General features: G+C 47.7%; 2 protein-coding genes across 13 annotated transcripts in view; one reads left to right on the top strand and one right to left on the bottom strand.

Annotated features, from left to right (window-relative positions):
- The window catches only part of Gpr107 (G protein-coupled receptor 107), a 60882-nt gene extending 59589 nt beyond the window's left edge, over positions 1-1293 (bottom strand). Inside the window, exon 1 of the mRNA XM_021192394.1 lies at positions 1128-1293. Coding sequence (XP_021048053.1) covers positions 1128-1250 — 123 coding nt within the window. The 5' untranslated portion in view covers positions 1251-1293. The remainder of the gene's footprint in view (positions 1-1127) is intronic.
- Positions 1294-11467: 10174 nt separating this feature from the next.
- Fnbp1 (formin binding protein 1) overlaps positions 11468-18297 on the top strand; it is a 116206-nt gene continuing 109376 nt past the window's right edge. For all 12 annotated transcript variants that reach the window (XM_029536097.1, XM_021192117.2, XM_021192116.2 and 9 more), the window contains exon 1: positions 11468-11691. In XM_029536097.1, the coding sequence (XP_029391957.1) occupies positions 11668-11691 (24 nt within the window). In that variant the 5' untranslated portion in view covers positions 11468-11667. The remainder of the gene's footprint in view (positions 11692-18297) is intronic.

Raw genomic sequence — 18297 nt, 5'->3', positions numbered from 1 at the left:
GTCCACAAACTCGGATACCTTGATAAACTGCACCGGGATTATGAAGCTACAGAAAGGCCAAGAAAGCTGTGTGGCCTTCATTTCTCTGGGGAGAGTGCCTGCAGCTTTCAGTGGATTGTATAAGGAGCCAAGACTGATCTGTCTTGCCGTAGGTGAGAGTCACTTTACTCAAGATCATTTTAACTTACCATCAAAAGCTGACAGCCCAAGTGTGCCTGTACGGATTTGGCCAGGTTTCAAATCTACAGTCTGTCTGTACTCTTTAAACTCTAGATTCACAAGCCTTGATTCTTCACACCTAATGGAAAGTGTTTTTACAGACAGCTGTGTCCGGATCCACAACTTCTTGGAACACTGACTATTAGGAAAAGCTACAAGGCTTTGAGTCATAATGACGTCATCTTCTGTTCTCCAGGTATATTAACAGGCTGACAACCCTGTGTAAGCCTTAGAGAACTTTCTACTGTGGATTAGTTACCATAGCGGTTCTTGGTGTTCACTTCAGGCCTATCATAAACATCTTCCTTAGGCAATGACCACAGAGGGAGAATGAAAAAAAGCCCACAACTTAGAAACACTTTGGACGCTGAGTTTAAATCCTCAGGCTCGTTCTTTCTTATTTTTCCTTTTTGAAATCAAGGCATGTATTTCAAGAGAGATTTGAATTCCTCTTGGGGATCCTAGCTTCGGTCAGTCAACCAAGCACCCTAAACCAAGCAGGGAAACGGGCTAAGATTCCGCACAACTTCAAAGCGCCAGATCAAGGGGCACAGAAGGGCGGGGATCGCGGACAAGAGAACTTGGAATTTAAGTTAGGAAAGGGTGAGTGGGGAAGGTTGCCACCAACGGGGAAGCCAGGGAAGCCAGCAGGAATCGCAGGAGCGGCCTCCCAGGTCTTTGGGGATTTAGGCCGCGGCTGGGCCCCTTCCTCACGACCTCAAACCTGCAGGGACCAGACTACCCGAGGCGGCCGCACGGCGTAGTCCATCCCCCCAGGGCGGCGCAGACCCCCTGGCTCAGGGGCCGAACTTGGAGATCCCGCTGGGCTGAAGTTGGCTCAGCCCGGGACAGCGGTCGCGCCCCCCGTCGCCACTCCCTGCCTCTGCCCCCAGCCTGCCAGGCCTTACTTTGAGCGCCAGGTGATGGACGCGGCCCAAGACGGGGTGGACCAGCAGCTCCAGCAACGCCAGCAGTCGTAGCAGCCGCAGGCAGAAGGAGCCGGAGCGGCCGAGGGGTACCGGGACGGCCATGTTTGTTCCAGCATCACCAGCTGCTTCCTCTCCCACTCACTTCCGGGTCAAAGCGCGGCGTCCCGGACGTGCTCTGGAAGGGGGCGCGGCTGCCGCCTCCGAGGTCCTTGAGATCATTTTACTGCAAAATGCAACTCTGGTCACCGAGGGACCTGAGCGGATCACCTCGGCACTCTTCAGTTGGCCTCCAAGGGCGGATTTCCGGCAAAGCCCCTGTGAGGACCCTGAAGCGTTTGCCATGGCAACCATGGCGGGGCAAGTTCAAGCCGGGCCTCCTTTCTGCCTCGCCGGGCTTGGGGGTTGAACCAAAGTCTGGAACCCGCAATGTTCGCCACTGACCCTGGCAGATGATTGGACTGCCGTCGGTGGTAATAACTTAGAAATTGCTGGCCTGTCTTAGATTCCTTGACTTATTCTTATCCTAGGCCCTTTACACAAACTAAAGCTTGAAATAGTTGCAATAATAGGATTTATTGAGCCCATAGGAAGCAATCCACTAGGCTTTTTTTTTTTAAAGTAGCATTTAATCTTTGGGACAATCTAATCAGATAAGAGGTAGGTGTCATGCTGTTCCTCCATTCTACCTAAACTCTATGCATTTTAGAAATGGTCATTTTGTCCAGTCTGAGCTGGGGATCACATGCAGATTTTTAACTGATGCGTCCTTTTGTCTTGTGTGATTTCATGCCACCGCTGGAGTCTGAGCCTTAATGTTTTCTATTTTAGTCTCTTTGGAAACTTTGCTTCTAGTCCTTGGCACTTAATGGAAGGACTTGGTAGTAGGTCCCTGGTACCAGGGGTTACAGGAAACACTCGTATTAAAATTGCTGATAGCCTCTGGGCAGTGGTGGCGCACACCTTTAATCCCAGCTCTTGGGAGGCAGAGGCAGGTGGATTTCTGAGTTCGAGGCCAGTCTGGTCTACAGAGTGAGTTCCAGGACAGCCAGGACTATACAGAGAAACCTTGTCTTGAAAAAAAAAAAATTGCTGATAATCAAGTTGGTTTAGTTCTTGGATTCTTGTTTTTAACTGTACACACAATAACATATGCTTTTGTGTATGTGCATGTAATTAAGCAAAGTAAGACACAATAAAAGGCACAGGGAACTCTACTACCAGGCGACCACCACTATGTAGATGTGTGAACACCTATGACAGAATCAGATTCCTGTGGCTTTTTAACTGGAACTAGGAACAGGATGTATTTTGAAGGTCTGGTTGGTTGCTTTTCTAAGTTTTTTATGTATGTGTATGCCTTGTGTTGGTACCTGAGAGGACCAGAAGATGGTGTCAGAGCCTCTGGAGCTGGAGTTACTGGCAATTGTGTGTTGCCTGACATCATGAGTACTAGAAACTGAACTCAGGAATCTAGAAGAGCAGTAAGTGCTCTTAACCACTGAGCAATGTCTCTAACCCAACATGATAGATCTATATCTATAAATACATATAGATAGGTAATTAAGTTTGTTTTTATGTGTGTTTACAAATGCCATGGGGTGTACCCATAGAGGCCAGAAGGGGGCATCAGATCCCTGTAACTGAAGTTACCTGTGGTTGTCAGCCATCCAGTGTGCTTGCTGGGAACCCAAACTCCAATCTTCTGGAAGAACAGGAACTCTTAGCTTCAGCCCAATAGGATATACTTTAATGCCACAAACTGTGAACTTCAACAAATTCACTTGGAACCAGGAGGTGGTTGGTGGTACACATCTTTAATCCAGGCACTCGGAAAGCAGAGGCAGGCGAGTGGATCTCTGAGTTCAAGGCCAACCAGAACTACTCAGAGAAACTTCGAATTGAAAACCCAAACAAACAAACAAATCGATTTGTTGGGACTATGCTGTCTAATTTTTTTTAATGACTTGGGAAAATACAGAACTAAAAGTGAGATGGTTTTGGAGCCAGAGAAGGTCCTAGGTTTGCCTCTGTGTTTGCACAATCATCATACACTGATAAACCTCCTAATCCTTCCCCTGACTAAAAAACCAGTCCGGGCTGGTGAGATGGCTCAGTGGGTAAGAGCACTGACTGCTCTTCCGAAGGTCCGGAGTTCAAATCCCAGCAACCACATGGTGGCTCATAACCATCTGTAACAAGATCTGATGCCCTCTTCTGGAGTGTCTGAAGACAGCTACAGTGTACTTACATATAATAAATAAATAAATCTAAAAAAAAAAAAAAACAGTCCAAGTTCAGTCACACTCCTCAGAGGCAACAGAAGAGCCCGCAGGTGGAGACACAGAGGTTGGGGTTTATCTTAAGATGCATGTCAGTTTCATGGGCGGGAAAGGCAGTGACACTGGCTGGCTGGTGGCTAGCCTTTCCCTTCGCTTGGGTCTTGGGCCATCTCTTTTAAATATGCAATCTTCCATGTTTGAACAGGATTTTCATCTGATCCCACCCCCTTACAGATAATGAAACCTAGAGCAGGAAACTCTGGAATTACTCTTTTGCAGCCCTACACAGAGAGGTGAGAAATTATTTTCTGAGTGACCTTAATTGGCTATGTGATGTATCTGTATGCCATGTCATTTAAAAGCATAAGAGTTCTGTGAGATGTCTTATTTCCTTTCTTCAGATCGGGTTTGGTTAGATTAGTTCAGAGGCAGTCTGTCTATGTATAAATGACCCACCAGCACAGGCAGACTCACCCTGCTCACAAAGCCCAGGACAAAAAAAAAAAAAAAAAAAAGCCTGTCTTGCCTCATTGAGAACGAGGCCATCGCATGCGTTGTTGGACCGGAAAGCTATGTAGATAACCCAGATTTTTCCACTTGTTTAATAGGTGTGAGATCAGTGTCAGGGAACATTGGGTAGCTCTTTGAAGATCATACAGCCGTTGGGTAGTTTTAGCTGGCATCTGTGAAACCAGGACTGAAACTGCCACAGAAGGCTCTTGGGGCTTCTTGCCCAATATTATGAAGAGCTTCTTACTTAAAAAAAAAAAAAAAGATGTATTATTCTATTTTATTATGTGTATGTGTGGGGTTGGAGAGTGTATGAGTGCAAGGTTCCTGGAGGCCAGGAGAGGATTAGAACCTCTGGGGCTGAAAGCAGGTCATGGGCCCCATGACATGGGTGCTGGGAACCAGATTCAGGTCCAGGTCCTCCTCTGCAAAAGCAGTGCACACTTTTTTCTTTCTTTCTTTCTTTTTTTTTTTTTTTTTTTGGTTTTTCGAGACAGGGTTTCTCTGTGTAGCCCTGGCTGTCCTGGAACTCACTCTGTAGACCAGGCTGGCCTCGAACTCAGAAATCCACCTGACTCTGCCTCCTGGGTGCTGGGATTAAAGACGGGCGCCACCACTGCCCGGCTAGCAGTGCACACTCTTAACTGCAGAGCTGCCTCTCTAGCCTAGCCTGTCTGATTTTTATAAGTTTATATTTTAAAAAAGGAAGCAAGCTGGCATGGTAGCATAGCTATGACCCCATGACAGAGAGTCTGAGGTAAAAGTCACCTGTTGGGGATATATTTACTTATGTGTATGTGTGTATGCCTGAGTGTGTGTGTATGCATGCCATGTGCATACAGGAGTATGGAGAGGCCATAAGGGGCCATTAGATCCTCTGAAACAGGAGTTATAAGTGGTTGTTGGCCACCCTGTGGGGGATGAGAATTGAACCTAACTTCTCTGGAAGAGTAGCTCTGAATTACTGAGCGATTTCTCAGCTCCTACTTAAGTGATTTTTACTTTCTTTTTTTTTAAAAAAAAAAAACTTTTTAAAAGATTTATTTATTATTATATGTAAGTACACTGTAGCTGTCTTCAGATACTCCACAAGAGGGCGTCAGATCTCATTACAGATGGTTGTGAGTCACCATGTGGTTGCTGGGGTTTGAACTCAGGACCTCTGGAAGAGCAATCAGTGCTCTTAACCATAAACAGATGAATTCTGAAGTAGGGTTTCCCTTTTTGCTATGGAACTGCAGATTAGACCAAGGCTTCATGCATGCTGGACAAGTCACTGCACTATATTGCCGTCTGACTTTTGCTTCTTAAGGTTCAGTCCTTAACTGGTAATCGTCAGGCTAGAGCGATAGCTCAGCACTTAAGGGCACTGCTGTTGCCAAGGACTGGGGTTTGTTTCCAGAACCCACATGGTGACTAACAACTACCTGTAACAACAGTTCCAATGGAGCCAGTGGCCTCTTCTGGCTTCTGTGGGCATCTGGCACACACATACATGCAGGCAAACATACACATAAATATAATACTAATGATAATAATAATAACCCTTAGCACTCAGAAGGCAGAGGCAGGTGGATCTCTATAGGTTAGGAATCAGCCTGGTCAACATAGTGAGTTCCAGGACAGCCAGGACTACATAGTGAAGCCCTGGATGACAACGATGGCAATGACAATGGCGATAATGTGGGACTGGAGAAATGACTCAGTGGTTAAGGGCACTTGCTACTCTTCCAGAGGACAGAAGTTCAGTTCCCACCCTCCACATCAGGAAACTCACAACCACCTGTCACTCCAGTTCCAGGAGACCCAATATCTTTTTCTGGCCTCCACAGGCACCACACACACTCACACATATACACATAAGTAAAAATAATAAAGACCAATAGATAATAAAGTTCAATGCCACTTTTTAGAAAGTCTGTCTTTAAATTTGACTAATACTAAAAATCAGAATATTCAGATATTCTCAGTTCCTCTTAGTGGTAAAAGTTATCCAAAGAAGAATTTTGTAGTGTCGTTGCAGTAAAGTTTTACCAGACTTAAAGTTAGATCTTTACGATTCTTCATTTTTAACCTTGAGAATTATGGCAGAACTTCTATAAGGCCATAGCAATCAGATCTGCTCAGCAGTGTGTGAGGATGTCTGTCTGTCCACATGGGAAAGGGAACTCTATGGATATGGTTATTGTGGAATCCAGAGGAAGGAACATGGAAGACCCCTTACAGGTCTTTGAAAACTTGTTGCACGGAGTCAGTATGGAACGTTGTTCTTCAAACACTGCATTCCTGCAAGGTGTAACACATGACTTCTGAGTTTCCAGAAAAGGTCATTTGCGAAACCAGGATGCTGCAACCGCACATCTTGTTGAGTAACAAAACAAGTTATGCCTGCTTCTCCCTGTCAGAGCTTTCAAGGGGCGTTAAACCTAGGGCTGACTGGAAAAGCCTGGAGGTCAGGAAGGACAGAGCTCCTGAGCCCTGGCTTTGTTCTCTCAATCAAGAGCCTTTACGGTTTGCAGGATCAGTTCAAAGTTGCCACTGGTAGGAAACTAGGGTTTGAATTTAAATTTGTAGTTTGTTTATAGTGCTATTGACATGATTTGGACTGGGCTTGGACAATTGAGGAAATAAGATATAACTGCTGTCTGTTTTTCCTTTTACCAAAGTTTTTATTACATGTATGTATGTATGTGGGAAGGACACATGTCCCCCGGGGGGGAAGGTGGATAATTTTCAAAATCTATTCTCTCTTTCTGACTTGTGAGTCATGGGGACAGAACTCAGTGGGCAGGTTTGGCTGCAGCTCCTTTGCCTGCTGAACTGTCCCACAGGTCTGTGTGTCTTGTTAGAAGAGTTCTTTGAGACCCCAAAGCTAACACAGTGGAAGGAAGCAGAGGTTTGTCGGGGCCTGGTAGAATCTGCTGGCCATGTCTTCCAGATTGCAGTGGGAACCTCAGGCATCTCTTGAGACAGAGAAGAAACTCTTAAAGCGTCTTTTTGGCAAGTGAGCAAATGTCAGTCCAGTGGCTTCAGCCCACTGAAGGTGAGCTGGAGGTGAACCCGAGAGTCACTTTTCAACCTGGGACACTACATCCTGCTCAACTGGTGACAGACTGTGTTTCATGATTGACAGTCTTTGCAGACGTCCAGAGAACTCAGCAATAGGGTATTAAAGTCTAGTTGCAGTTGTAAGATTGCGCTCACTAGACAGTTCCTAGATTTACCCTGATCCTGCGTCTGCTTGGCTGCATACTGGGCTGCAGCTGGTTCTCAATTTACCATAGTTTCACCAACAGTTGTGGGCTTACAGGAATACTAAATGCATTTTTTCGGACTTAGGTCACTTCAAGGCCAGCCTTGGCTACACAGTAAGTTTGAGGTCAGCCTAGACTACATAGACCCTGTCTTTGAAAAAAGACAAACAGGGTTGGAGTGATGGCTCAGCAGTTAAGAACACTGGATGCTCTTCCAGCTTTCCTGAGTTCAGTTCCCAGCAGCCACATGGTGGCTCTCAACCATCTGTAATAAAATCCAATGCCCTCCTAGCAACAGGGTACTCATATAATAAAAAAAAAAAATCTTTTTTTTTTTTNTTTTGTTTTGTTTGTTTTTTTGAGACAGGGTTTCTCTGTGTAGCTCTAGCTGTCCTGGAACTCACTTTGTAGACAAGGCTGGCCTCGAACTCAGAAATCCACCTGCCTCTGCCTCCTGAGTGCTGGGATTAAAGGCGTGTGCCACCACACCCAGCTATAAATCTTTAAAAAACAAACAAAGTCTGGCACTGGTGGCGAACACCTTTAATCCCAGCACTTGAGAGGCAGAGGCAGGCAGATCTCTGTGAGTTCCAGGCCAGCCTGATCTACAGAGAGACTTCCAGAATATCCAGGGAGACCCTGTCTGCAAAACAAACAACAACAAAAACCAACCAAATAAAAACCAAACAATAAGCCAGGCTTGATAGCATGCCATTTTAATCCCAACACTCAAGAGGCAGAGGCAGGCAGATCTTGGTGAGCTCAAGAGCAACCTGGTCTATATAGGGATTTCCAGGCCAGCCATGAATGCACGGAATAAAAGGGGCAAGGGGGTGGATTGAGACTTAACTCCATTTTAAGTTGGGCTTTGGGAAATTTTAAGCTAAAATAGGGTAGAAACTATTGAACAAAACAAAAAATCTCATTGGGAAGCTTTAGTGATAGACAGCCATCATCTGCCTTGTCGCTCGGGCCTGTGGGTCTGGGTGTAAGAGCAGTTTGGAAGCCCTTGCTTCCTTGCTGTGGCACACAGTGGAAAGGAAACCTGGATCTGTGTCCTCTTTGCTAAGTGCTTTGCAGAAATTGTCTTCTCCATCTGAAGGAGCCATGAGGTCACCGTTGTATTGTAAGAGAGGAAACTGGGGTTTGGCGAGGGGAAACTGCAGCTGCGTGCACTGAGCTCTGCATAGCTCAAGTGCACATGGTGTAAATTACCAGAAGCCACACGCTGACTAAGGACTGAACAGTGGGATCCCCAACAAACAGAAAACCCAGTCTGCTTCAGAAACCCCAAGTCAAGTGGTCATTAGTTCCAGCCAGGTTTAGAACGGACCAAATACCTGATAGATTTGTCTCTAGTTACTCAGAAATGGTACCTGGAGAAGGAGGATCACCCACCAAAGTTCTGGGCTGCCTGGGCTACACAATAAGATCTTGTCTCAGAAAATAAGAACTCAGAAGATGGTCAGCCAGTAAAGACATTTGCTGTCAAGCCTGATGACCTAAATTCAATCCCTGGAACCCGTGCTGTGGAAAGAGAAAACTAACTCCCACAAGTTGTCCTCTGGCCTCTAAATATGTGCTGTATGTGCATACCAACACACACGCATATATACACACAACTAAATAAATATATAAATATACTAAGCTTTACAAGGTTGTGGCATGAGCCTTTAGTCCATCATCACTTGAGAGGCACAAGCAGGTGGATCTCTGTGAGTTTGAGGCCAGCCTGGTCTACAAAGAGAGTTTCAGGATAGTCAAGGGTATTACATAGTGAAACCCTGCAGGGGGGAGAAGGAAGGAAGGAAAGAAAGAAGAAAAAGAGCAAACCAAACAGCCAGAAGCCTATGCAGGAATAGTTGGTGGTGTTTGTCTGGATGCCTTAGAGTTAACCCCTTCCACGCCTTCAGTTCATTCAAAGGCAAAGACCACAACTTTGTGACTCAAGGTGGAGCAGGTATGCAGCTGTGCTGAGGTCAGCATTTGCTAGGGTGAGACGACCCAACTAAAGAATCAATACTGCATTTGCCTTTCATTTTCTGAGCTTTTGCCTCAAGCATCTTCCAGTTGCCGTCCAGCCTTATCCACGTGAAAGATACATTAAGGAGCTCGACTCCTGTAGTCCACAGTGGCTTCCAGAGGTTCTGCAGCTAACAATTTCTGCTGACTCGAATAAAAATGTCTCCTCTTCCGGCATCTTTCTCTCCTTAGTTCCTTCCGCTTCTTTCTCTTTAGGGCACAGGCTGCTTTACCTCCTGGCTGGACTATTTTTTTCAAGTGGTCATTCTAGTTTTCCGAAGTCAAGATTAGATCATTTTGTGGACAGAAAAGGAAAGGACAAACGGGCAGGGAGAGAGACAAAGCGATAAGGATACCGGCAGGCAGGGTCTCCCTAGAGTGGCCATTTTCAGCTTGGAGAAAATAAAACCCAGTGGCACTGTGGAGCTGGGGAGATGGCTAAGTGAGACCAAGAGCATTGGCTGCTGTTCCTGAAGATCTGAGTTTGATTCTCCATCCCTATGAATGGCTCACAACCATCTGCAGGTCACTTCCAGGGGTCACAAGGGCCCCAGCCATGAATGGGTGCACTGATACACATGCATACAGAACACAAAACAACCCTGAGGCATGGTTAACATTGCTTACAGTCCCAAGCCCTCCAGCTCACCCTTGCCATAAGTCTGCCTAGGAAGGAAGGTGGCTAACCATCTTGATGCTTACATACCCCGCAGGCAGACGAGGGAGTAAAGAATGCTCAGACCTGGTAAATGTGGGAGCAAAATACTTAAAACAGACACAAAGGGTGGAGGCCGTGTCTTGAAACTGACAAAAGACAGACCAAAATAGTTTTGATAGTTGTAACTAACTACCCAGGGAAGGAAGTAGGAGGTCCTGAGGTTTAAGGCAATGTTTCTCAGCTCCACCCCTCCTTCCTTTTTCTTTCTTTCCTTTTCCTTTTCAAATAAATTTATTATTTTGTGCTTATTTTTGGTTTTTGAGACAGGGTATCACTATGTAGCTATAACTCATAGAGATCCACCTGCCTCTGCCCCCATACCACACCATTATTGTTTATCACTGTTATTTTATTTTAGTCAAGGTTTCCCTTTGTGGTCCAAGTCATCCTACTTGGTATTTACTATGTGGCTCAGGTTGGCCTTGAACTTGCAGCAGCCTTCCTACCTCTGCTTCAGGAGTGCTAGGACTCCAAGTCTGGGACAGCACACACTGGGCTGAGATTCACCCTTTAAGGAGATTTAACTCCCTGGTAGAAAAAGATGAACAGGTTCAAGAGAACAGGGAGTGGAGAAACGTGAAGAAGAAGGTCACGACTCTGGAGGAGAAGTCTCGGAATTCAGAGAAAGAAAGGTTGTGGAAATAGGACCTGAGAGATTCTCAGGAGACAGTTGGAAGCCCCCAGATTCTCCACAGCATGTGAGAAATGACATTCTGTGGAGCTTTGGGAGAGTTAATGAGATGGCTCCCATTCTGCGTCAGCCACCCACTGGCCAGTTCACGTCCTCTGTTCACACCACTAGGCCTGGACTGGTAGACACTGCCTCCTTTTGGCCGCTGAGGTTCTCCCCCTAGATAGAGGTGAAGTCTGTTCTAGACCTCCCAGCCAGAGAGTGCAGAGGCTGAATTTGAACCCTCCAAAATCTCTATGGGTCCTTCAGAGAGTCTGCTGTCCTTCAGCGGGTTAACAACTTCACTGCCGAGATTCCTGGCCAAACAGGTAGAAAAAAGAACTGATTATAATTCTTTGGGCTCACATTCCCGAGTTCTTTCCCTGGGTTCCTGGATCTGCTGGATTGCTGTTCCCTTCAACGTCCGGTGTACACTGTGCACCGACGTCACGGTCCCAGACCCCACTCCTACGCGCGCTGCCGAGCTCTTCGGGCCTCCACAGTGTCTGGATAGTGGGAGAAGCCACTCCCGGAGCTTCTAAGGTGGGCGTCGGTGGGCACCAGGCGAAAGTTCTGAAATGCAAAACAGCGCTAGGCGCGATGGGTAGAAGGCAGACGGCGATGGAGCGACGTGATCACCAGCAGCCCAGTCTGCAGACGGGGAGCGCAGGTCCCAAAAGAGTTGGGCGCCCTGGCTGCGGAATACTAATGACGTCGAGAAGTCCCCAGGGGTTCGCGTCCTTCCAGACACTCGGGGCAACCGCGCCAAAGGGAGCCTGTGGGAGGGACGGTATGCACGAGCTGTCAGTCCGGTTCCGCCCCGTCCCGCCTCTCGTCCCGCCCCATCCCGCCCCTCGGCTCCGGTGCGGGGCGGGCGCGCTGCGGCGGTCGCTGCTGCTGCTTCCTTGGGCCATTTTGCTCCGCGCGGAGCGACGAGAGGTTGCGAGCTCGGGCTAGAGGAGGCGCGGGCCGGAGGAAGCGGCGGGCTTTCCGCATTCGCAAGGTTCGGAGGGCCGCAGCGATCGCCGGCGAAGGGGGTCGGGGGCCCCTTCCCGGTCCCTGCACCATGAGCTGGGGTACTGAGCTCTGGGTGAGTGAGGGGCCGGGCCGCGGGCGGCCTGGGCGGGAGGCGCGACGAGGGGCCTCGGTGTGCGTCGTCGCCCAGCAAAGAGGGAGCGCGGATCGGGTGGCCCCGGCGACCTCAGGGCGGCGTGGAGTTAGGTCCCGGCTCCCGGAGCAGCAACCCGCGGGCGTTCCCCGGGGGCGTGGGGCCCGCGCTGTGCCGGGCTGCGTAATTGCGCGCGCCCCTGACTGGAGTTCTGGGGCCGATCTCTACGCTTGGAGGTGCGGGCGGATCCCGCGCTGCTCCCGGGGGCGGGGCGGCCTGGCAAGCGCAGGGTTTCGGGTCTCGGGGGTACCGGGAGAGAGAGGTAAGGTCTTCTCTCTGAAAGTGAGGATTTTAGCCCCGAGGCGGTTGGAGCGCACTTGTAATCTTGGAGACACCTCAGATTCTGAATTTGAGGGGGGCTGCGGTGTTTGGTCCGCAGGGGGACAGCAGTAGGGGAGATCCTAAGATAGCACGGAGGGACGATTGCCGGGGACCTGGTTCTGTCCTGCTGCCCAGAGGAAACGAAACGGTTTCAAGAGGGGATGACCTCGCGGGGATCCTTCGTTTGGGGGTGCAGGTGGGTTAGTGAGCAGCTTGTATCTGGGAACGGTCCTATCGAGGGCGATCAGAGGACGCCAGGACAGCTCTCAGGGCATCTCCGGGAAAGGGAGGCCGTTGGCCGTGGGGCAGGGCCTGTTTTGCCTTCCTCTGGACTCGAGCACCAGGGGAAAGGCTGGTCATAGGTTTGCCGTGCAATGGCCTGGGTGAAGATGGGGAAGAAACCGCGGCTACTGCGCCGAAATGTGCCCGGAGACCAGTCCTCAGTGATGAATCCTAAGTGCCCGCTGACTACCTTTCTGAATTCCATTTGTGAAGGGTGTGGAGGGGAAAGTGTGGGGTGGTGTTGCCATCCAAGATGAGGCCAAGAAATGCCATGTCAAAATAAGGTTAGGGCAATTAGGGAAATGCTGCGCATCCCCCTTAAATTGTTTTCTTTGCCTTGATTGTTTTTACATAACCATTCCTTAGACTACAGTAGTTTCTGCTAATACTAAAATCCCGGGAGCACTGGCTCCCAAGATAACTAACTCATTTCATAAACATCCTCTGTCGAAGAGGTTCCCATTCATTCGGCTGTCAAATGTCAGGTGACCGGTGCAAATGCCCATTTTGAAAATAAATGTAACACATAGTTTGAAAGCAACTTGTACACATCCACAGTAGGCAAACTGTTCGCCCAAGAGTGCTAGTTTCTTTTCTGATTGGGTTTGGTTTGGTTTGGTTTGGTTTTTCTTTTTCACCTTGGTGGGGGCACATCAGAAGTCAAGGTCAGCAACAGAATGGAAGCCTAGGCATGTGTTCAAACAACAGGGCATAACTCCAGAAGGCAGCAGATACTTGGTTCCTGAGTGACTTAGGGAGGTGGATCTTTCGTAGCCATATTGGTGAAGGTTCTAGCTGGTGATCCAGAAGAGGGCAGGAAGCTGGGCTAAAGAGCTGACAGCAAACTGGGCGTGGTGGTGCACGCCTTTAATCCCAGCAGCACTCGGGAGGCAGAGGCAGGTGGATTTCTGAGTTTGAGGCCAGCCTGGTCTACAGAGTGAGTTCCAGGACAGCCAGGGCTACACAGAGAAACCCTGTCTCGAAAAACCAAAAAAAAAAAAAAAAGGAAGAGCTGACAGCAAGGCTGTCCTTCCTGCATCTTTGAGGAGTGGAAGACAAGGGGACGTCAAACACAGGAGCCACTCCTGGTGACTCACATCTGTAATCCCCAACACTGGAGAGGTTGAGGCAGGAGGATTGCTGTGAGTTCGCATCCAGCCTGGAATACATAGTGACTCTCAAGTCAGCAGGAGCTACGTGGTAAGACCCTGTCTGAAAAAGCAAAACAAAAAGCTACCAAGGATGTGACTCAGGTAAAATCCTTGCCTGGCTTGGGCCTGGGCCTGGGCCTGGCCCTGGACGAGGCACTAGAGATTGAACTTAGCACCAGAGGTGGAGAGAAGAGAATGTCGGGAAGGATTTTAAATGGTGAGAGATGTAAAGTATTTGGATTTAGCTAACTTGATAAATTTGTGAGTTTACTTATGGCCAATAGCAGATTGGCCTGCCATACTGTATATGAAGTATGTGGAAATGGAAAAAAAAAAGGGTGACTTAATTTTTATTTTTGGTTTTGTTTTTAAGGCATGGTGAGTACAGGCCTTTACCTTTGGGTAGCTTATAGTTTAATGGAAGGAACAGGTGAGCGTGTTATGACACTATCAGGAAAAATTAGTGCAAAACACGGGTTTTAAGGCAAAAATGCTCGCTACCAGTTATCTTAAAACAGTTTTACAAAAAGAAAGAAAGGAAGGAAGAAAGAAAGAGAAGGAAAGGAAAGCAAGCCAGCCTAGGGGGATGAAGGAGAGCAGAGTTGAAAGGCCTGCTGTCTCCGGCTGTGTCTAGTGGTCAGAAGCTTGGATGTGCAGTGGCCTGGCGGCCAGGCCAAGTCCCTGATTGAGGGTTTTCCTTACATGGTGGCTTTGGGACCTCGCTGTGGTAATGAGATAATGATGGGTCGCTAAAGTCTCACTTGGCAGAATGACACTTCTGGATTTGATGGCACAGTTTGGGTGGCCACAAGTGATTGGCGGCAGGTGCTCATGACTGGCACCAATCTTAACAGATTATATGCAGTCTTGGGACTTTAGTGAAAGTCCATCAAGGCCCTAAAAAAAACCCTTCTGGTTTCGAACACTTGTTCTAGGTAAAAAGCCCACTCTTAAGCCACATCCTGCTTTGTTAAGGAGTGACGACACCCTTTTCTTCTAAAAACCTCCTTATGGCAGAAAGCATTCGCAGTCTAGGTGAGCTTTGAAAAGCTGTAAAATGTCAGGAAGTTAGAGAAACTTTTGTATCAAGAGTGAACTAAAGCCAGGTCTGTTGGCTCAGGTCTGTAATCCCAGCTACTGGGAGGCAGAGACAGAAGGACTGAATGTTCAAGGCCCACCTGAGCAACTTATAGTGAATTTATGTCAAAAAAGGGGTGGGGCCATAGCTCAGTGGTAGAGAGTGTGCATAGCACACGCATGAAGCCTGGGTTCTACCCCTGGCACTGGGGTGGGGAAAAGACAAAGTATGAATGGCAGGTTTGAATTGTATTTGTTTATGTAGTTATTCATTTTTGTTTTGTTTGAGACATGGTCTATGTAGCCCTGGCTGATGTGGCTCATTATGTAGACTACGCTGGCCTCGAACTCCCAGAGATCCTCCTGCCTCTGCCTCTGCCTCCTTGGACAGCAGTTTTTAAAGTGATTAGGTTAAGGCTGAAACCTGAGCTCCAGGATAGATCACTTGCCCAGCATGTGGGAGGCCCTAGGTTCATCTCCAGTGTGGCAAAAAGAGAAAAAGGGAGATCAGTTAATTACAAACTTCAGCAATCTTCCTGTCATTGGGTTATAATAAATCATTTCTGTAACTCCATAACATTGAACAACTGCCAAGTTCAAATGGCCCAAGCTGTGAGTCCCTCGTACCGGCTGGAGGATGGCACTTACCTTCCTGACAGCATATGCTAGCCTGGGACATCAAAATCTCAAGGGACATTTATGTTTCTACAAAAGATTCATCAAAACAGAGCTGGGGTGTAGCTCATTGGAGCTGTGCTTGTTTAGCGTATGTAAGACCCTGAGCTAGATTGGTGTGTATGTATGTGTGTGTAATGTGTATATATATATATATACATGTATATAATTATTAACATGTATATGTATTATAAATTATTAAGATATATATATGTATATATATATATATATACATATATATATATATATATATATTCTTAGATACCTAAAAATAGGCTTTTTGAATGGTTTGAGATTCCGAGTAAAAGTAAGTTGGTGATAGAGAGATTGTCACCTCCCCTGTGCTCTTTGTCCCCAAATGAACACTGTCTGGCTACGTTTCTCCTTCATCTATACACGTGCTTTGGCACCCACTCCCACTCCCACCACACACACATAAACACACACACAAAGATATGAAATATGAAAGTTGTCTTTGAAAAGCAGTTTCTTTTCTGTGGTTCATGGCACTTGGGCCTGGTAGCTCTAGGAGTTATATTAGGACACTTTATAATATGCCAAGTGTTAAACTAGGCAATACTGATTCTCTTTTGACCGGAAGTGGTATCTGGTTTGGGAGAGGTGTGAGCTCTGCCGCCCTTGACTTCTAGGTGGGCATAGATAGAACACTAACAGCCATTCCTCATTGCCCTGGCCTTTCTTTACCCGTCACACTTTCTGTTTGGGATGAGCACAGCATGGCCACCAGCACAAATTCAGTCTTTTCTTCTTCCTCGGGACAAGCTTTGCACCCAGCCCTTCTGGTTAACAGAGGTGAGGCAAAGCCAGCACCACCGGGCAGACCAGGGACCTGCACGTCCTGCCGTTTGTAAGTTAGCTCTGAAACCGTGGATGCGCTGCGGTTCGGGGTAGGGAAGAGCAGGATCTCCAGCATGCTCTGAGACTTCTGCACCTGCCCACGTGCTGACCGTGGGGCTCTCGGGAGCTCACGCCTGGCCTTAGTGAGCTGTGGGCAGGACTGAGGCTCCGGTCCGGCATCCTTGACTCCTAGCTCAGCCCTGATGCGTGTTTCCCGGCAAGCCCCGCCCACACGAAAGAATAAGGCTTTATTTTGACACTGAAAAATTGCACACTACCAAGAATACACAGATGCCCTGGGGAATTAATCTAATTAGACTTCAGAATGTGGGTGTGAAGTCATCAGGAATTTGTATGGAGATATTCGTTTCCTGTTTTAGTACCCAGGATTCTTCATATGAGCTAGACTCCTAGTGTGATAGAACACTTTAAATCCTGAAGGCTGACTCTTGTACTATATAGCTTAGACTGGTCTAGAACTCATGATATAGCCTGAACTTTTCCCCTTTCAGAAAACCTCCGGCTTCAGCTTCTCAGGTGCTGGGGTTACGGGTATGAGCCACCACGCCCAGCAGAATATCCACTTTGTTTTCTTGCAAAGGGCAGAACATCCTTTACATTTAAACTGTAACCATGGACCTCGGTTCAATTCCCAGCACGCACGCACATGGTGGCTCACAACCATCTGTAACTTCAGCCCTAGGGAATTGGACGCCCTCTGTGATCTCTGTGCTCACCAAGCACAAAAACAAAATACCCCAAATGTATGTGTGTTACAAGATTAAAAAATTAAACCAACCAAACAGACCGACCCCCTGTAATCCAGGCTAGTAAGGGCCACGTGCTGCCAAACCTCAGCTGAGTTCCACAAAGTCAGGGGAGAGACCTGACTCTTGCAGGTTGTTCTCTGACTTTCACACGCTCGCTGTAACAGCACAGGCGCTCCTGACACACAGACAAATTAGTGAAAAAAGAAACAGTGACATCATAGAAGCTGGGGGGAGAGGGAGAGAGGTTTCAGTTAGGACAGACGGCCCTAGCAATTGGAATTGTAGCTTGTTTGTTTGCTTGGTGGTATTGCTTTGTGTTGTTGTTGTTGTTGGCTTATTTTTATTTTTGGTTTTTCAAGACAGGGTTTCTCTGTGTAGCCCTGACTGTCCTTGAACTCACTCTGTAGACTAGGCTGGCCTCAGACTCAAAGAGATCCACCTGCCTCTGCCTCCCAAGTGTTGGGATTAAAGACCTGCACCACCACCACCCTGCTTATTTGGTCACCTCCTCCTCCTCCTCCTCCTCCTCCTCTTCTTCCTCCTCTTCTTCCTCTCATTCTTCTTCTTCCTCCTCTTCCTCCTTCTTTTATTTTCTCCTGCTTCTTTTTTCCTTTATCTGCTTACTATTTGTTTGTTTATTTATTTTTTTGATACAGAGTTCATGTAACCCAAGCTGGCCTGCATTTATCACTGAGGATGACCTTGAGTCTGAGCTCTGAGATTACAAGCATGCAGCAGCATGCAAGGCTGTATGCAATGCTGGGGTCGGAAGCCCGGGCTTCCTGCATGCTTAGCAGGTACTCTACCAGCTGAGCCGCATCCCCAGCCAGGAGTCCCTTAGCCCAGTCCCAGCCATCTTGCATGCATTCCCTTTGCATTTCTTCCTTTCCTAAAACTGGCTTATAATGGCCTCAGCCGCGCAGACCTGTAACACCCCACGCACTGCTCCTTGACCTTAAGGGACCTTAACCGCAGTCCTAATTGCTATCTATTGAAGGCTTCCGAGTCCAGGAGCTGTGGGAACATCCCATCCACGCCCTAGCTCTCCCCCATTAGGACGTGGTGGGCCAAGCTCCACTTGTGGCGGCTTTCAGGAAGAAGTTACTGAGATGCTTTCAGAAGTGTGCAAGGAAGTGTGCAAGGCCTACGGCCAGAGTGGGGGTTGGGGCAGAAAACCAGCAGGTCACCATGTAGACCTCTCCCAAGCCATCGGGGAGATCCAGACAGAGGTGAACCATTTCAGGGAGGCTTGTATTGAGCAGAAATGGTCACCATCTGACCCCGGGAAGAACATGACTTTGTTCCCCATTACTTTGCCCCCATTACTTCTTTCTTTCTTTCTTTCTTTCTTTCTTTCTTTTTTTTTTTTTTTTTTTTTTTTTTTTTTTTTTTTT

Source organism: Mus pahari, chromosome 3 (genome assembly GCF_900095145.1).
Source record: "Mus pahari chromosome 3, PAHARI_EIJ_v1.1, whole genome shotgun sequence".
NCBI classification, from domain to species: domain Eukaryota; kingdom Metazoa; phylum Chordata; class Mammalia; order Rodentia; family Muridae; genus Mus; species Mus pahari.
This window is presented reverse-complemented; position numbering and strand designations above follow the sequence as displayed.